Source organism: Stegodyphus dumicola, chromosome 2 (genome assembly GCF_044657685.1).
Source record: "Stegodyphus dumicola isolate Sdum_Otavi_A_Nest chromosome 2, ASM4465768v1".
Lineage (NCBI taxonomy): Eukaryota > Metazoa > Arthropoda > Arachnida > Araneae > Eresidae > Stegodyphus > Stegodyphus dumicola.
Genome location: NC_140769.1, coordinates 112,103,661 through 112,123,971, shown reverse-complemented (window position 1 = coordinate 112,123,971; position 20,311 = coordinate 112,103,661). Strand labels below are relative to the sequence as shown.

The 20,311-nt window shown below is 35.5% G+C and overlaps 1 protein-coding gene across 1 annotated transcript in view; it reads right to left on the bottom strand.

Moving 5' to 3' along the window:
- The window catches only part of LOC146998546 (uncharacterized), a 124,117-nt gene that overhangs the window by 19,257 nt on the left and 84,549 nt on the right, over positions 1-20,311 (bottom strand). The window contains exon 8 of the mRNA XM_085810215.1: positions 17,484-17,505. Within this exon, the coding sequence (XP_085666341.1) occupies positions 17,484-17,505 (22 nt within the window). The remainder of the gene's footprint in view (positions 1-17,483; positions 17,506-20,311) is intronic.

Sequence of the window (20,311 nt, the reverse complement as noted above, 5' to 3'; positions counted from 1 at the left end):
CTAGAAAACTAGATTCATTGCTTCTAAATATTTGGAATTTTAAAACTAAAACACATACTTCTTCAAAGTAATAATATTTATCTGAACTGGATTTGCTAAATCAAGAACTATGGATGCGTTTCAGATTTATTTTTCTTTTGGATGCATGGGCGTAGTTATTTGAAAACTTTACTCATAATGTCATTAATCAGCCTTTATGTTTAAATTAACATATCTACGCAATTAAAAAATATTTTTATAAAAGGTTCATCTGGTTCTGCGGTAGGGATTCTTTGTGTACCACCAGGAATTTAGAAAAACTCTCTACCATCTTTCAAACAACCAGACCATTCATTACATTCGAGATTGTGATAAGCAATGTTAACCGTACGCATATTTCACAAGTGCACATATGTGTAGCCACCGAGGGAGTGGCTTCTAGGATGGACCAATGGGCATCCAATAATATTTCTCTCATGTCACATGACCTTTCGCGTGCTTTAAGCAAGATGGCTGAAAATATTCTGCCACGCAATTTTTTGTACAAAATAATGAAAGCATCGTCGATTTCTTCTGAAAATGCTCATTGCAAAGTTAGATTAAATATAAGCAACTGTGAAGATTTCACTACCTGGTTGAAAGAATTTGAAATAAATATAAACACATGTTGGATACTCCGCAAAAATATGCGTGTGAAATATTACTTAATAAGTGGTAAATAAGATGAAGACAGAAATATGTGATAAACATCTGAGCCCAAATGCTATCTTTTCATAAAACTATGCATATGAGAAAAATATTTACACCAATTATATATGTAAATAGAAGTCAGCACTTTTTACTGCAGTCTATATGAAAAAGATGTTCTATAATAATAACCAATGCGAAATTTTATTCAAAGCGAACTTTACTAATTTGCATTCGTATACATTTAGTGCGTTAAATTTCACATTTAATAAATGCTCACTCTGAAATGTACTATCTACACAAGAAATACTCATCAAACAGAATAAATGTATCTTATTCACAACGAATATATTTAATTTATTCATATATAACTTTTGGTGTTAACAACGGATATAATCAGATCATACACAATATGTATTCTCCTTGGGAGAGGGTGATTTTTATGAGGCTATTAATGATTCTAGAAGAATTACCTTGAGAGAAATGAAAGCAAGTATAATTGAGAAATGGGCTCGGGAATGGAATGGTTCAAATAAACATAAGGGTTACTTGAGAATTTTGACCATAAAAAGAAAAACTGAACTATTTAATAATATAGATACTATTCAAGTTATCATGAATCATGGTAGATTCCCGGCCAATTTAAAACGTTTTAATCTCCAGGGCAATGATCAATGCTTGGCTTGTGGGAAGTACGGAAATGCAGCTCATTTTATGAAAGAATGTAAACTGACCGAGAGTCTGAGGACGAGATTTGGAAAAATAAATGAATAAAATGTAATTGAAAAAAGAAAATTCTTGAATAGCTAGGCAACAGAAATTATGAGGATTGTGAATGAAAACAAGACTATCATAGGAATAGGACTTTAAATATTTTAATCTTTTATTTATTTGTTTATTTATTTCATTATTATTATTATTATTTTGTTGTTGTTTGTCTGCGTCGGGTGTGCTGCGTTACCCATGAGGCCGATTATTGTCGGCCAGGAGGGTTGCAGCATACTCGTAAACTAAACTAAACTAAACAATATATATTCTGAATCTTACACTTTTAAAATCAAAAGAATGCAAGCACTGAAATAAGAAAACACTAGATTTATTGTAACACTTCCAGTCCTTCTCATCTCAATTAAAAAAAAAAAAAAACTATACACTTGAATTCTCTTAATCCACATGTGTTAGTAAATGCATAATATTCGAGGCTAACTGTAGCTTGAGTCATTTTCTTGATGTAATGAGCGATAATATGTCGTGAACACCAATCCAAATATTATTGCGTGATAAAAAATCGCGAAAGTGAAATGTTAGCGATTAATTAAACTCATAAAACGAAAGCATTACGAGATTTTCTACTATTACGCCATACATGTATAACTTCGAAACAAATACCAATTAAAAGATAAACAACATACGCTTAGACGCACGAAGATTTAGCGTCACAACAGCAGTAGAAGCTCATTGGCCCATTTTCGAAACTCCTCCCTCAGTGGCTACGCTGATGTGCACTTGTGAAATATGCTAACCGTACACACCACGCAATCTGTTAAATATTTCATCCTTTCGCTGTACTAGTAATCCAGATTTTCTGCCTCATTTATAATAAAAAATCAGTAGCAACTCTAATTTTTGTATTCGCCATTTCCGTGACAAGCGTTCCAAAGGTCCTGGATTTTACGAAACTGTGGACCTAAAAAATGCTATGATCGCGCAGATTAGTTGGCATAAACTTTAGTAGCATTTATATTAGTTATATTTTTATTATTCACATACACTGAAGAGCCAAAACATTATGACCACCTATTCAATAACGTATTGCGGAAACTTTTCCCTGTAAAACAGCTGCAAATTGCCTTGGCATGGGTGGCACAAGTTTTTGGTAGCTGACTTGAGACAGGTTGTACCAAATGTCTTGGCAGCGGTCATGCAAACGCGAGATATTCCGACATTGTGGTGCTTCAACTCTGAGCTGCTGACCCGAGACATCCCAAATGTACACTATCGGGTTAGGATTCAGCGAGTTAGGTGACCAGGACATTAATTGGAATCCGTCTATATGCTCCTCGAACCACTCCAACATAATTCGAGTCTTATGGCATGAGGTGTTGTCCTGCTGGAAGATTCCATTTCCAGCAGGAAATACAGATGCAGGGTAAGGGTGCAACTGATCTACAGTTATGTTCAGAAATCCGAAACTTTCATTCATGGTCTGTTCTATCACAACTAAAGGTCCTAGAACCGCTCACTAGAAATGTCCCCCAATAATACCGGCACCGCCAGCCTGTGTATGACCTGTTGTACAGGGAGAGCAACTGTTCGTCTGGAAGACGGAGTACCCTGACACGATCATCGACGTGATGAATGAGAAATCGTGATTCATCTGACCAGGCTTCCACTTATCCATTGTCCACTCTCGATATTCCTGGGCTCATTGTAGGCGTAGTTGACATTGACGCTTGGTCAAAAGAGCCACAGGAGTAGGAGGCTGCTGCGTAGTCCCATATTCAACAGTGTCCACTGAACTATGTGTTCTGAAACGCACTTATATTGTATAGGGCTATCAGCTGAGCTACTATCTGGAGCCGATTTTGTTGTACCAAGAGGGACAACCTCCGACGTCCTTTTTCTTTAATGATGCATGGACGTCTAACATCTTGGCGTCTACTGCTAGTTTCATCGTCATTTATCCACTTTGCACATGTTAACAATGTCAGATCATGAACTACCTACCAGACGTGCAGTTTCGGAGGTAATCGTTCCGAGTTTTCGGGCCATTACGATTTGCCCTCTTATCAAATTCGCTTAGATCAACAGCCTTTCCCATCAGCCGCAATTAGAATTAGAATCAGCCACAAGTATAAGAATGATTCCTCATCTTCTCCAGCAAACAGTTAAATACCATTCCCACTTAATCACGTTCCCTTCACGTCATACAGATGAGTTCATTGGAAAATGTGCGGGTGGTCATAATATTTTGGCTCGTCAGTCTGTATTAGTTATTATATTAGTTGACATTTTTATTAGTGGCTATAAAGGGTTTGCGCACTATCGCCAATTTTGAAATTGCAAATTAATTCTCGTTTTTTAATTATCGTACTGTTACGGATTTGGTATTTAAATAGCTAATGTTAGTTGAATTATAAATTAAATTGTTTTATTTCCCGCGCAATTCAGCGCGTGATGAATATTAAAGGAAAACTAAGCCGGAAAATTAAAAATACAAGAGCTCGTGTATTTAACATTTAATAAACAAATATCTCTTTTTGATTTCGAGAAAGTTCCAGAAAATTCTCGCGTGCGATTAAAAATCTTATAAAAAGGAGGAAATCCTCTGAATTTATTAGTTAGTTTGTTGTTGTTTTAAGAGTTTGTTTAAAAAATTGCGCTTGTTGATTGTAGCGAATTCGCAGATTAGCTTTCTTTAGCTGTTTTGAATTAACTTCTGTTGAACGTTTGAGTAGTTAAAAGATAACTACTGTGAGATATTGTAATAATGAAAGAATATCTGAGGAAATTTAAGCATTTCTGTTGTGATAATAATAAATTTTTGTTCATTTTTCATCGGACTTTTGCTTTCATTTCATAACGAACCCGTACGCACGCAACAGTATTTTATACGAATGTTAAAAACATTACACTGGTTTCCAAAAATTACTACTACGTGGTACTACTTTGGTTGCACGGATTTTTGGCGATTTACATTGGCGCAATTGTTGGCGCGGTTTTTATAGTGTCAGCCATCTTGAAAAATGCTGTTTTTACGTATTTTACGCATAGTAAAGTATTAGAAACTTTAAAAAAATAAATATCGTTAAAAATAATGGATTAATTTTTTGTTGAAAACGTTGTTTTTTAAGATGGCTGGCAAATGTAAATAAATACATTTACTAAGAGTATAAAATGCTAAAGTAAGGTTAAATTATTACTTTCATATAATAGAATAAAAACACCGCTATAAAACATTGCGCCAACATTTAATTGGATTAAAATATTACTTAAATTGAATATCGAATTAAAAACATCATAGCAACGTTTAAAATAATTAAAATATTAGTTAAATTCAAATACTTTAAAATAAGTTTTATAGGATATAATTATTTAACATTAAAACATATGTGGCAATATATATAACTATCTCAGGAAGTTTTGAAAACAATGTATTAATTTTATAATAAAAATTGTAGTATACAATTACAAAGTAAAATAAAAATATGTACTTACATTTTTTTTTTATTTTACCTGTCGTATTTTGATAAGTACCACCAAAAAAAAAAAATCTTTATCTCACATCCACATCTCTCGCACTTCATTAAAGAAGCAATTAGCAAGGTTTCCTCCAAAAATTTAAAATAAATTTCCTCTGATTGTTTGTTACACTTTATAAATAAATCTTTGATAGGAAACATAGGTTGGCCAAAATAAAGTCTCAAAGGGCAGTTTTTTTATTCCGATACCAATAATTCTTGGTAATTACCAATAACAACATTCATATTCGAAACGGACATATCCATTCGCTTTGAAATCTGAGGAATTCAAAGAGTGAATAATAAAATTTAAAATGGCGCGGTACTGCACAAATATTTAGTAACCAATCAGGGAGCTGATTACATCACGCATAGAATTAAAATTATTTAAATAATCATTCAAAATAAATATTTTTTTTTTAAAAATTCAAAATTAAATTGATTTTTAATATTTAAAAGCCATAAATAATATTTAAAACACTGAATTTATGCATAATAAAACGCATTATTTTTTAAGTAAAATGACAACAAAGTATCGGTTACCATAAATAACTTACCCAGCAATGGGTTTACCATAAGTCGTATTACTCGCCAAAAGAAAAAGCGCCAAAAATCGCCAAAATCCGTGCAACCGTCTACCAAAGTAGCACCAAAAGCGCTGACTCTTTCAAAAATAAGCTAATCCGTACAAAATTTGATTAGTTTTTCAAATAAGGATACCGAGCAATACTGCAGTAAGCAAATTAGTGACACTGCAATCGAATTACGTCACCTTCCATGAGCATTAAATTGCATGTTTCAGAACATGCCTTCAAATTTCGCTGTGATAAGAAATCGCGGATAGACAATTTGTACCAATGACCTCCAGGCATCATTTGCTTGAAGAACTGCAATGGAAAGTTATTGGGAGACTACAAGCAGGAAAAAATCAGACAGAAGTAGCCATATCTCTAAATGTGAGTCGTTCCGTGGTTTATAGACTTTGGGAACAAGTTCTAATCACAGATTCGGCATTCAGGAAGTTCAGCCAAGAACAGCCAACCGCTAAGACGAATCCTGAAGGCCAATATTTGTTGCTTCATGCGGACGAAGGAATAGAACCTCACCTCCGACTGAACTCAGATATTCCCTTACTGCAGTCCCTTGAAGACTGGTGGGCACCTGAACAACTCCAATAGAGAGCTGATGAATGTATCAGGTTCAATGTTCCTTCTAACCTTCTTCGGGAACATACAAGGACCTGACTCAGAACAGAGAGCTTACTAAAGCTATGTTCACTAATTGTGGTAAGTAGACAGGATACAGACGAAGGGTATACAAAACCCTTTATTTTTCTCTATATACAATAACTTCCGTACTTCGGAATACACTGACCCTCCACTCGGGGTCTAACGTAAAAAAGTATAAAAATAAAACTAAACTCTAATTTAACTTTAGAATAATACACGTGGAAGATTGGCCTTATATTAACAGGAAGCGTATGTAGTACAGAGACTGTGAACACTACAATACGTTTAATTTATCAAGAGGATTAAAACCTCTGGCCTGGAAGGCAAACAGCAACTGCGTAACTTCTAAGGTAAGCGGCCTGCTTCGAACTCACTGCTTCCTCTCTCTCTTCCTTGGCAAAAAGCCACAACTTAAGTACTTGGCGTTCGCCAGACAAACTTTGCATAAAAACCTTCACGCTTATAATTCTGGCCGGAAGTAGAAAATAAGAAGTGATAGTAAAGATTTAAAATAAAATAAACGTTAGTAAAACTTAAGATCCTTACATACTTCCCGCCAGAGTTAATTAGTTTGAAACTGAGGTCTAAAACGACCTTGTTGAAAACTTTTAGCTCTAGAATATAACGCGAGGCCAACCTTTTACAATCATAACTTCGTTAGAAACTAGAAAATTTAAAAGAAAGAAATTTGTTACAATAGCAGCTCCCAGGATATACAACAATCTTTTTTTTTTTTTCATCTGTACTGCATCTAACCAGGAGCTTTTATTCAATTCTGGTTCCTTCCAGAGATCTGGAAGGAAAACTAGTTTAATGAAATGTTACACAATGACATTGCAAATAACATATATAATATACTTCTCTTAACATTCTTATTTCATTCATGACTATTTTAATTATCTCTCCCCGTGCTCTCTGACATGTGTTGTAAAAGAACACCAAACACGAATGTGTTTCTGTCTACGTGTGCCACACTTCCTCCTACAATCAAAACACTAACGTGTTAAAATTCAACATAACGAGACCTCTTAACACACCCTACTTTCAACTCTAAACCCTGAGGTACTATTCTAAAAGTGGCTAACTCTAAAGTGTAGCGTCAGAGAGCCTAACTACATCATTCAACCTTTACCACATATTCGCCATGATTTAATCTTTACAGTCACACGAATAACAAATTTTTAACATTACTTTCACTTTTACCATATCACGGTATTTCTTAACATTTAAAATAACAGTTCACATGTATATAAGAACATATCAACATGCCGTTAATTTTACACATTTGAAAACATACATTAGTAGTACATTGTTAACTTCTATTCTTTTCAAAGCAAGTGCCAATTCTTTCTACATTGAAATAATACTACATTTCAAAAAGTCTTTCAGACTAAAACTTCTTTCTTGCTAGAATGTTTTAAATAAAATTTATACAATAACTTTTTACAATATTTACGCTTTTACACAACGCTATTATACATCAACTTTAGTTTTACGCGCGAGTAATTGAAAAACATAATAAGAAAATCGGTCACAACTCATTTCTCGCCCTTTTGGCGATAAAGGTAGACCTCGCATGAGATAAAACTTCTTGAACTCTGCCACTTGCAGTAAGAATGAAAGACTAACTTAAGTTTGCAAAGTAACATAAAATTTTACTTATCTTTGTAATATTCGGACATCCTTTTCTGGGCCCAGTCTTTAAAGGTACTGCAGATAGTAGCTTGGTTTATCCTCCTTCTTGTACGGGCTCGCCCTTCAGTGCTTTCCTCTGGAAGCTTCCGTTTTTCACCAGATCGGCCACCCTTGAACACCTTCCTTTTCTCCTCTGCTTGTGGTCTTTGCCGTTTGATGGCAGCTGGTCTTGGCGGAACCGGGAAACTTCTGTCGTGATCCTGCTTGGACCTCGTTGTTGGCCGTTCAAATTTTTCTTGTACTTTTTCCTCCGCCGCTGATGGCCCTTCCGCAGTTCGACGACTTTTGCTGCGGAAAGTTCTGTCGGATGAGTAGATCTTCCGTTTCAAAGCCGGGTTATAGTTGCCGTCATTTCTCCTGGTCCTCTTCACATACGTCGTCCTTCTCCCTTCTTCATTCTGGGGGTGTTCGTGAACTCTGTTTTCTGGACGGTGGAACGGCTTCTTTTTCTTGTTACTTTCCATTTTTCCGCGGGGCAATTTTCTTTTCACTTGCTTCTGTCTCTCATTGGCTTGCCCTTGTACTTGTCGTTTTTTCACCTCTGGAACTTGTACCTGCGGTGTCTGCCGTGCCGGATCCTGCAAAAGATCTGAAAAGATTTGCATTTTATTACGATCGAAGTAGGGCTTGATTTGATCAATGTTTGCGGAACAGGTTTCACCATTTCTGGCTTTTAACCCTACAACAGCGTGAGTTATTTTTTCTATAACATATGGTCCTTCAAATCGTGGAAAAAATTTGGCAGTTTTATCTTCTGGTGCTGAAGAAAGTGAATGCTTAATTTTTAGTACTTCATCCCCTACTTTATAAGTTACTCCCCGTCGTTTCAAGTCATAATACAATTTTTGTTTTCTTTGTGCTACTTCCGTATTCTTTTTTGCTTCTTTTATTAGTTTTTCTATATCACCCATTTTAAATTCTGGGGCTCTTTGTTGCACATAAAATAGTTTATCTAACGGTGTTATAATCTTTCTGCCTAGAAATAACTCAGCAGGAGTTTTGCCCGTTGTATCATATTTTGCGGTCCTAAGGGCGAAAGCAAATTCATTGACATAGTTATCCCAGCTTTTATGAAAATTTTTAACATAACTGCGGATAATTTTCACTATATTTCTGTTGACCCGTTCCGCTATATTTGATTGCGGCCGATACGGGACCATTTTTAAATGACGTATGCCCAGTTTTTGGCACATGTCTTCAAATACATTACTTACAAATTGAGGACCATTATCCGATATAAATTTTAGGGGCGCCCCGTATTTTAAAATATATTTATTTAAAATAGAATCGGTAACCAATTTCGCGGAGGCTCGTTTTAAGGGAACAATTTCGGTCCATTTACTAAAATTATCAACCATAACAAGGAGATAGCGACTTTTATTTGACTGACTTTTTGGGAAAGGGCCCAATAAATCGATGCCAATTATTTCATTTGGAAATTCGGATTTAATACTATTTAGAAACCCGGCCGGGCGGAAATTAATATAATTAACGGCTTGACATGTTGGGCAGGACTGGACATACGCCCTTGTTAACTTTTGCAGTTCAGGAAAGTAGACTGCCTCGCGTACGCGTTGGATAGTTTTTCGAATACCAGCATGAGAAGCTAAAGGGCTGTCATGGAGCTCATGCAGGATGTTTAATCTAAGACTAGCTGGGATAACAGGTCGAAATTCGTTGTTGGAATTCGTAGTTTTTGTGTAGAATAATAGACCATCTATTAGTTCGTAATGGGCCGCCCTATTTCTTATCGCCACAATATCTTGGTGGCTAAAATTTTCAGGATCCTTCAAATACTCATAAATACTTCCAAACTCAGGATCCTTACCCAGTTCTGTTATTACAGTTTCTCGGGAATTTATTGTACACGCTGTAAGCATTGCAACTTTTACGGTATTGCCCTGTTCGTCTAATTTAATTCGTGATAGGGCATCTGCTACGATATTTTCCTTTCCGGGGGTATGCTTGATTACCAGATTATATTCTTGCAGCTTGAGTGCCCATCTTATTAACCTTGGGGATGAATTTTTCCCTGAGTACAATCTAGTTACCGCCGCATGATCAGAGTATACTGTTATCGGCGCCTTTCCAAAATAGACTCGGAACTTTTGCACTGCTAACAGAACTGCAAGTGCCTCTCTCTCGGTCGCGGAATAGTTTCTTTGTGTTTGATTTAAAGTTCGGCTAAAAAATGCCACGGGCTGCTGATTTTGCGAAACTACGCTCCTACCGCATAATCCGAAGCATCCGCTGAAATTTCTAAATTTTCATCCTTTTCAGGAAATTTTAACACAGGGGCTTGCGTTAATGCTTGTTTTAATTTTTCGAAAGCACTATTGGCTTCGGCCGTCCACGAGAATCTTGCCTTTTTCCTTTTAATTTTAACAATGGCTCAGCGATAGCCGCAAAATCTTTTATAAAGGACCTATAATATGAACAAAGTTCTAGAAAAGAAGAGAGCTTCTTTGCCGTGTTTGGAGTCGGATACTTTTGTACAGTGATTATTTTTGATTCATCTGTCTCGATCCCTTTTTGAGATATTTTGTAACCTAAATATTTTAATTCAGGGTCTGCAAATTTGCACTTTTCGACATTAACTTTTAGACCGGCCTCATTTAATAAAGAAAACACCTGTCTTAAATCCTGTACATGTTGGTCAAGATTATCACTAGTAATAATGATATCGTCTAAATAGATAAATGTGGACTTTCCAAGAACAGGTCTTAACACAATGTCCATGCATCGCTGAAATGTTGCCGGGGCCCCTGAAAGGCCAAACGGCATACGCAAAAATGCATAAGTGCCAGACTTGGTTATAAAAGCAGTCTTAGGCACGTCCTCAGGCCTAACCCCTATTTGAAAATAACCAGTCGTTAAGTCGTCATAAATTTGGTTGATTTTATGTTCCTTAAAATTTCTTCTGTGATCGGCAACGGATATACCGGATATTTGGTTATGGAATTTAATTTACGGTAATCAATAGCGAATCTCCACCTTTTTGGATGCTCCGAAGGATAATCATTATTTTTCTTACATAAAACCACCGGGCTAGCATAACTACTTGAGATGGGCGTTATGATCTTTTTACGTAGCATATCGGTAATATGCCATTCTATAATTTTTTCCTTATTCTTATCATACCGGTATGGTTTTTGACGAACTGGCAATGCATCTCCGGTGTCAATACTATGGTTAGTAACCTGAGTAAATCCTGGAATATCACTAAATAACGAAGCAAATTCACTTACCACTTAGCGGATTCTATCTTGCTCGTCATTAGGCAGGTGGTCAAGATTTAACCTTGGCGGTTCAACCTTTTCTACACGCACTGGTTTCATCGTCAGCTTAAGAGACGCTTCATTAAAATCCAGTGTAGCTTGTGCGTCTGAAAGAAAGTCTATTCCTAAGATTAAATGTGCTTGCAAATTCTTTACTATAAAAAACATCACCTTTACTTGTTCGTCCTTGATACGGATATACAAAGGTACTTTACCTACGCACTTACATTGTTCTCCTTGCGCCGCTAATACTGTTGTATTATCCGCATTATATATGCGGTATTTGCGAAAATACTTTCTAAAAAAGACTTCTGCCACACAGGAACACTGCGCGCCGGTATCTAGGAGTGCGGTGGCCGGGATATTATTCACCAAGACTTCAATCTTCGGAAGAGTAAAATTTTTCACCATTACTGTATTTAACTTGTAGGAAGAGGGGTTTTCGTGGCCTTCGGATTTCCGCACCCTCTCGTCAGCAGAAATCCGTTTTAGTTTAAATTATTTTTCCTTTCCGTGCTTTCCTTCTTTTTCCCCTGGCCTTGAGACTTTTTTCCTGGGTTGCTATTGAACTGTCGACGTTCGCCGGCTGTTTTTGAATGCTCGGGTTTCCTTGCCCACTGATTCGCTTTTTCTCCGTAGCCGTATGCTTGAGTTTGCTGTAGTCTTGGCGTACCAAATTGGTTTCGCTGTTGATATTGGCGTCTTCTTTCGACGTCCGCCGTTCTTCTACTTTCAAACTGGATTGCTAGTTCAAATAACTTTTCCAGTGTAGTCGGATTTCTTAATTCAATAAAGTCTTGCACTTGGGGCAGTAACCTCGGCAAAATCACTTGAATTATTTCAGGATCCGGACGGTTTCCATACAAGAGCTTGAAAACGTGAATTTTTCTTAAAATAAAGCTCGAGAGGTTTTCGATTCTTTGTTGATATATACTAAAAAGTTCCGTTTCTAATTTCGCACGATCCCTTACAACAGGGAAGGCTTTTAGTAGGGCAGTCTTGAAATTTTCGTAAGTATAGGTGGGACTTCCTGCTTGACCCAAGAGACTTCTGCCGATACATTTGAACCAGTTAAGCGCTTGGCCCCTCAAAGCGCTGGTAGCTAAGGTAACTTTTTGAAACTCGTGCACGGGGTAGAGCATGAAGTGGTCATCCAATTTTTCCAAAAACTGGTTACCGGTGAGTTTCCGTTAAATGTTGCTGTTGGTTTCATCGAAGCGCGCATGGTCTGGACGATGTAACCGAATCCTTCCAGGGCGGCAGCTGGCATTTCTGGATTCTGAGCCGTTTCTGCAGGCAGCACAGGTTCTTCTTGAAACTCGGCCATGGTTATTCTTCTTCGTTGGGCGCCACTATCAGGTTCAATGTTCCTTCTAACCTTCTTCGGGAACATACAAGGACCTGACTCAGAACAGAGAGCTTACTAAAGCTATGTTCACTAATTGTGGTAAGTAGACAGGATACAGACGAAGGGTATACAAAACCCTTTATTTTTCTCTATATACAATAACTTCCGTACTTCGGAATACACTGACCCTCCACTCGGGGTCTAACGTAAAAAAGTATAAAAATAAAACTAAACTCTAATTTAACTTTAGAATAATACACAAGGAAGATTGGCCTTATATTAACAGGAAGCGTATGTAGTACAGAGACTGTGAACACTACAATACGTTTAATTTATCAAGAGGATTAAAACCTCTGGCCTGGAAGGCAAACAGCAACTGCGTAACTTCTAAGGTAAGCGGCCTGCTTCGAACTCACTGCTTCCTCTCTCTCTTGCTTGGCAAAAAGCCACAACTTAAGTACTTGGCGTTCGCCAGACAAACTTTGTATAAAAACCTTCACGCTTATAATTCTGGCCGGAAGTACAAAATAAGAAGTGATAGTAAAGATTTAAAATAAAATAAACGTTAGTAAAACTTAAGATCCTTACAAATGGAGCACTGTTCTCTTTACGGATGAGTCTAGATTTAGCTTCCAAAGCGACAGTAGCGTTATTTAATTTAGTGAGAACCCGGAACCCGTTTTCATCGTGCAAATCTGTGAAAGAGATGCGTACGGAGGATGCAGTGGCTGTGTTAGGGATGGTATGTCTTTGGGTGGACGCACAGACCTCCATGTTCTTCCACGTGAAAACATGAATGCTCAGGCCTATAGGGATGACACCCTTGAATCTTATGTGCGCCCTCATGCCGGAGCAATAAGTGATAATTTCCTGCTACAGGACGACAACGCTAAACTGCACAGAGCTTGCATCGTGGATGAATATCTTCAGCAGCAAACAATTCAGCGCATGGAGTCGCCAGCTCGATCACCGGACTTAAATCCTATCGAGCATGATTGGGATGCTTTAGGAAAGCGTATAGCTACTCTCAATCCTCCTATTCAGAGCTTTGCCACGTTTTCAAATACTTTTCAAGAGCAGCTTTACTATGTGTTATATACTGTCAGCCAGTTTCCTTAATTTCTCCATGTAACCTTTTGAGTAATTGTCATTTCTGTGATTTTTTCTTAATTAAGGATAACTATTGTATTTAAAAAAAGTAATATGAAACAGGGTTTTGAGAATGATATAAAGAAAGCTGACAAATTTATATTAGGGAAAAATGAGTTTCCATTTCTCAATTTCGTTAAAATGAACATAGTTTATGATCAGTAAAATTATTGTTGCGTAATAATTGAGCAATGTCATTAAAATGCATTATAAATCTTTAGATAATAAAAGTGAGAGCTTACCTGTCTATCAAAGTTGTCTACTTCATCATATCTGACTTCGTAGTTATGATCTCTAAATAAAAATAATTCATGTGAGCGAAGTTATTCCTGGAATTGTTAAATATACAGCGGTTGTCAAAACTAACGGAAAAAGTTTGTAAAAGCATTTAACTTTCTCTCTGTTGACTGCATATTATCCAGCAATGAAGTCTTCGCTTATTTTCAATAATTGTTTTACATACATTCTCAAGTTCGTGTAAAACTGCAAATTTTCGTTATAACTTAGAAAAGTTAGTTCGTTGTGAGGGGAAAAAAATGGATTGATTGAGTTCCAAAGGTAAGATTGTTGATGCCCGGCTCTTTATAGCATCTGTGACCTGATTTGCTAAATTATTCTGAATATCGTGAGATAGTGTGGATAAAGTTATGCGAGCGTATAATATTCTGGGCAAAACATCATTTGAGAGACACAAATGTAGAAGGAAAACGAAATTTACTAACAGAACCAGGAGGACATTAATGAGGGTTATTATGTCAAAATAAAAACCAGCTACAAAATATGAGCTCAGAGAATAAAAATTCAAAGCTGAGTTTAGTATGCATCTGCAAAACCTACTAACCAGCTAGTTTTAATACATACAAGTTAGAATGAAACAGAAGAAATGCTAGAATAAATTAGTGTCACTTTTGCATAATGAAATTCGGCAACGTCAAAAACAAACGAGGGTCAAACGATTTATTCGCGAGAGATTGTCTCCCAAAAGTGTTCGCACACTGTAAGAATTTGCAGAAAAAGAGATGTAACCCGAAATTGAATTCGAATACAAAGCCCAATAATTTTTCATATCATCTCCGAGTGATTTTGAATAAAATCAAACTTTTAAAATTTTAATACTGACTTATTTTCATTTTCTAAAAGTGAAAATATAAAGAGGTGTAGATGAAACACGCAACAAAAGTAATCGTACACAGAAACATCTTCGTAAAATTTTATAAATAAGATTAGCGTTTGCCACATTGTTTTTTATTTTTTGCATTTTGGTGACGTTTAAACAATTGTCTGGCTTTATTTTTTTTTACTTGCTAACTTCGTTATATTTTATTTAATGTTTAAGCATGGCTCATAGTTGTAAAGAAACAACAAGCAGCATTCGAAAACTGATCATTTTTTATCATGACGATGGAAATTTGATTCGGGTTATCGCTAAATTAGTAAATTTATCCCATCCTACGATGCAGTATATGATAAATGCTTTAAAGAAGAAAATAGGATCTAAAAGTAAGAAGAGGACTCGACATGGCTCCTAAAAGTAAGAAGAGGACTCGACATGGCTCAACGTGATCAGAGATTTAGAGTTAGAAAAATCTGTGAAAAATCCATACTTGAATGTTGTAATCATTTCTATAGAATTTACTGAAAAACTTTCTACTTCGATTTCACTTAATTTTGTTCGATGAGTACTCAGATCAGCTGGATTACATTGGCGCTCTGCTCGAAGAAAATTCTTTTAGAGTCCAAAAAATAGAAAGCTTAGGCATTTCTTCTCAAAATCAAAAATTCAGGGTAAATAAGCCCTGAGTGTATTGGAATCATGTCTTATTTGCAGATTGAAAGTAAATTTAACATTTTTGTTTTCGGTGGGCATATAATTGTATACAGGAAACAAAATGAGGAGCTTAACCGCAAGATCTTGGTTTGGAATAGTAAAGGACGGGGCGGTGAAGGTGTTCTTGTGTGAGGGGTGCAGGTCAGCATCAGGAATAAATAATTTGGTATGTATTGATGGCACAATGAACCATGTTCTTTATTTAAAGGTTTTAAAAGATGATTTAAAATTACCCGCCCAAAATTTGGATGATGGAAACAAATTTATTATTTTTTTAATCAGGATAATGATCTTAAGCACACAGCCCTCAAAGTTTACCTTTTGGGTGTCTATAATGGTCCACAAGGTCTGAATATTTATTGTTAAAAAAATTCGCCAAGTCAAAAGCTATTTGCAAAATAATTAAAATGCTCAGATTCAATTGTAAAGTGATTACTGCTAATTTGAATCTTAAAAAGGCGAATGTACATTATCTTTCTCCATGACATTACGAACAAAATGTACATCATCTTTCTCCACGGCATTACGCCAAACGCAGAACGCGGCAAAATTCTTTACAAGACACATTTATCCGTATAAAAATGGAAAAATTTATCATAGTAGATGAATCTTGGATGTATTTAAATGAGTGCAATAAAACGAAATCCGTTTATTATCATTAATGAGGAAAAAGAATCTGAAAATATCGCTCAAAGAATCCAAAGGAAGTTTTTCAAACGGATTTATGGTTATTGCTTATTTTTCATATAACAGAAAAGGTACTATTCGGTTTCGAGGGCCGTAAAAAATCGCCAAACTATTGTTGATGCCAATGCTGCAAAAAATAATTGCGGCAACCCTAATAATTGCGGCAAGAAAGGAAGTATAATAGTAAATAACTATCTAAGATTGGTGTTTTAATTTAGATGAAAGGTTAATTTCATATAATACTTTTTTATTATTATAATTTATATGAAAAAGGCTAAACATGACTGAATGGAAGCATAAGAGTAAATAACTATTTCAGATCATTATTATAATTTATATAAAAATTGCTAAACATAACTGAATGGATGCCTGCATCGCTATTTCGCTACCGACTTATCGCTAAAGCATAATTTCATCTCCTTGGTTGTTCAAACGTAATTTTCTATAATGAATGATGCCTTTTCTTTGAAAATATTCAGACTCGGAATTCAGAAGTACAGAATCGCTCACTTATTTGTTTGCCGCTTTTTACAAGGGTAAAAACAATTGGATTTTTGTCAATTTTAATTTACTTTTTAAATGAAAATAGATCGATGTGTACATAGATAATGTCAAAGGTGTGCGCAGTGCCATTTTTGTGCAATTCTAGGATTTTGTTTTAAGTGAAAATAGGTCGATGTGCACATGTATACCGAGTATGTGCAATTCTTAAAAACGCGTCAAGCAGTGTGTGATTCTGCACTTTACCCAAAATTCTATTGCCGACTTTTCATCATGGACAATTCCCAAACTGTTAAATCCATAGGATATCAAAACAGGATTTAAAAATTAAACTAGTATTTCAATGGCGTCTTAAGAAATATGGAACTATATAAACTTAAGCAATCTGAAACCAGCGCATACGCTAGATTTGGCGCGCTGTTAAATGGGCGCGTTTAGATTTGGCGCTTTTGCGCATACATTTTTGGCTGCAATTTTTTTACGGCCCTCAAAACAGAAGAGTACCACAGAAAATTAAAAGTAAAGAGATGGGAGAAAAATGTTAAGATCAACTCCGCATATTATTAAAAATAAATTTTATACCCAGTTTTCAAATATGAAATACATTCTCTTTACTGAATCAGTACAACTGCATCAAGACAAAGCAAGCAAAATCCATTAATTTCCTGCGAAAAGTGGAACAAGAAATGGGTGTCAAGCCAAACCCTTGACTCATATCCTTACTAAATCTTCTGATATATTATATATATCACATGGCATTTTGCTCTTTAGGAATTTTAAAAAGCGGATTATTGGCTCTCTGCTTGGACTTTGGAAAGTTGTTCAAGGTTTAGAAAAGTTTAGAAAAGGGCTTAAACACACCTTCTTAACTCAGTTATGTATACTGAAAAATAAATAATATTATTTATAAAAAAGAAAAGAAAATCTGAAAGGTTTCAGATTTTAAATTAGGTCTAAGGAGGCTTTTTTTAACATTTTGTCTGTTAACTTTATTTATTAAATATATCACATTCTTCGCACTTAAGTCATAAAATTCAGTTCCAGAGCAATATCCCAAAATGGATTTAAATTGAGAATATCTTTAGAATTTCCGATACACAGTCTCGCGTGCTGGAGATAAAAATGTTTTTTTTTTGTACAACGTTGCCATTGCTCGCTTTGAAATCCTTGAGTTTGTTAAACAAAAATTCGTTAAAGTTTTACAAAGTATGAAATCGATAATAAAACGAATTCCAAATTTCAAATTTCGGCTTCCAGATGCCTATGTTCGCAGCAAGATTACGTCATTCAAAATTCGATGGCTCTATGTACCGTTGTTTTATCACAATGAGAGAAAAATACATACATTTATGCAGATTCTTCATTATTTAATTTCTTCAAATATAATACAGGGCAATCATATTTCGTGGCAATAGTTTGAAAAGTAAAATGGACATTCAGAGTGATTCGACGCAAAATCGCAAAACAAAAACAATAGTCCTTCAGGGACAAAGCTCCTTTGGACTAAAAAAGGGGGACAGTTCTATATCTCCCGTTCTATTGGGCCGATTGACGAAATTCAAATTGCGTTTCTCATGTCTCGAAAGTGCTACTTAGGATATATATCAGATTTATATATAGCTTTGCTCTAATATAGGTATTTTTACACAAAATCGGACTTTTTTGGAATAACATACCAATTTTTTCACATAATTCGCTTCTACGACTCAAATTATGCCTAAATATGAAATTTTGTAAAGTGTGATGCGAAATTTACGGAGAAATGAAAAAATTTAAGTTGGCGCATTTTTTTTCAGTTTGCGCCAAGAAAGATTCACTTGGGGAACTTTTTAATAGATGGCAACCTATTTTCCTTTCCCTTCCATTGTGCAGGAGCGCAAAACAAGTCACGCGCTCCTAGCGTTTTACATTGTGCATAAGCGGAAAAAAGTCACATACTTGCTACTTTCAAATAATTTTAACAAAGATCCTAAACCACATTTGATGTTATTATCTCTTTCAACAAATATGTCAAATTTCAAAACTCGCCAGTATATAAATTCACGTATATCTTTGGAAATTTTTAATAAAAACTGTAATTTTTTGCAGGTATGCTTAGAAATACATCTACTTTAAGACGATGGTAAAACATTTTTAGATAAAAATTCAAATTTTTTTCGAAAAATTTATAAAAATTATTTAAAAATAGAAGTTTTAAAAATAAATCATAAAAATTGGTCGAAATTTATTTGGACATAACCTAAATTTCGAAATGTCAAAAGAAGAATCAAATAAGTTTAATAAAAAAAAAAGAGATATTAATAAATATATATCAAATTCAATTAACATTGAAAAGCTAAAATTTTGAGAGCTAATTTTTTAAAAACTACTCAACCGATTTTTACAAAACTTGGCTGTTTGGCATAATTTGAGTCCTAAAATCGAAATATAGAAAACAATTGGCATGTTATTTCAGAAAAATTCCAATTTTGTGTCAAAATACCTACATTAGAACAATGCTATATATAAATCTAATACATATCCTAAGTCGCGCTTTCGAGACATGAAAAACGTAATTTGAATTTCGTTAATCGGCCCAGTAAAACGGGAGATATAGCACTGTCCCATTTTTTTTTTTTTTTTTTTGAGCAGTGTACATTCGAAATCACAGACTGCATATACTGAACTGAAAATTGACCATATTAGGACCTTTTACTATCGCCTTGCTAAGACATTCCGTAAAGACCTGAAGTCCATTAATAACTGTACAAATAAAATCTATGATTATGACGTAAATGTCAATGTAACATCAAAAGGCCTATGGCCATTTTTAGTGACACTCTGGATTAAGATGAATTGCACCTTGCCTACCTTCTGTATGGCATGTTTTTGTATTGTTTAGCATTGTTTAGCATTGTATATTACTGTTAGTTTTAAATTGTACTATTTAATTAGGTTATTCTATGATTGTAATCACATTTTCTGTTAATACTGCACACTGAGTCTTGCATTTACCAAATTTTTGCATGATAATTATTATGTTAAATATTTCTGTCAGTAGAACGAAAATCGTTAAAAAAAATGTGAGAACAAGCATATGTAACCATGTCCTTTCAGTGGCGCAGACAATCCTATGATTAATTGCATCTTTCATGATCATAATGCCCTCTTTTACCAAATTCAGATTGTCCAGACTTAAATATCAGTAAACCATTGTGGTTGTTCGTGCCTTATGTAAATTTTGATTTTGCTCCCTGCAAGAGGGCGCCTGCGAGCGCCGAAGTATATCTATTGTACGAACTTGTTCTTTTCACGGCCAATAAACTCAATAACGAATGCCTGTATCTACTTTCCACCCACTTAACAGCGGTCTCAGAATGGAAATTAAAATGAGATTTCTCTTTTCTTTCCCAGCGTCTCGCAAAGTTTTACCCCTTCAAGGAATCATCATCTTGGTGAGACGGGCGTCACGATTCTGGAGGCCCAGTGCTCTATCCTCACTTCCGTCTCCTCTCCTCTGACCTGAAACTTTTTTCCTTCCATTCTATCTTGTGGGTTTCCTCTTCGAGGGTTAGGGCTTGTCACGAGAATCTGAAACAACCTTTGTCTCTAGTTTTCGAGTGGTGAGAAAACTGCCCACGTGTTTGCCATGCAGGGAGACCCGTGTCGTTGGAAAGGAGGGTCCTGGTAGTTGAGGGGCGAGGTACTGT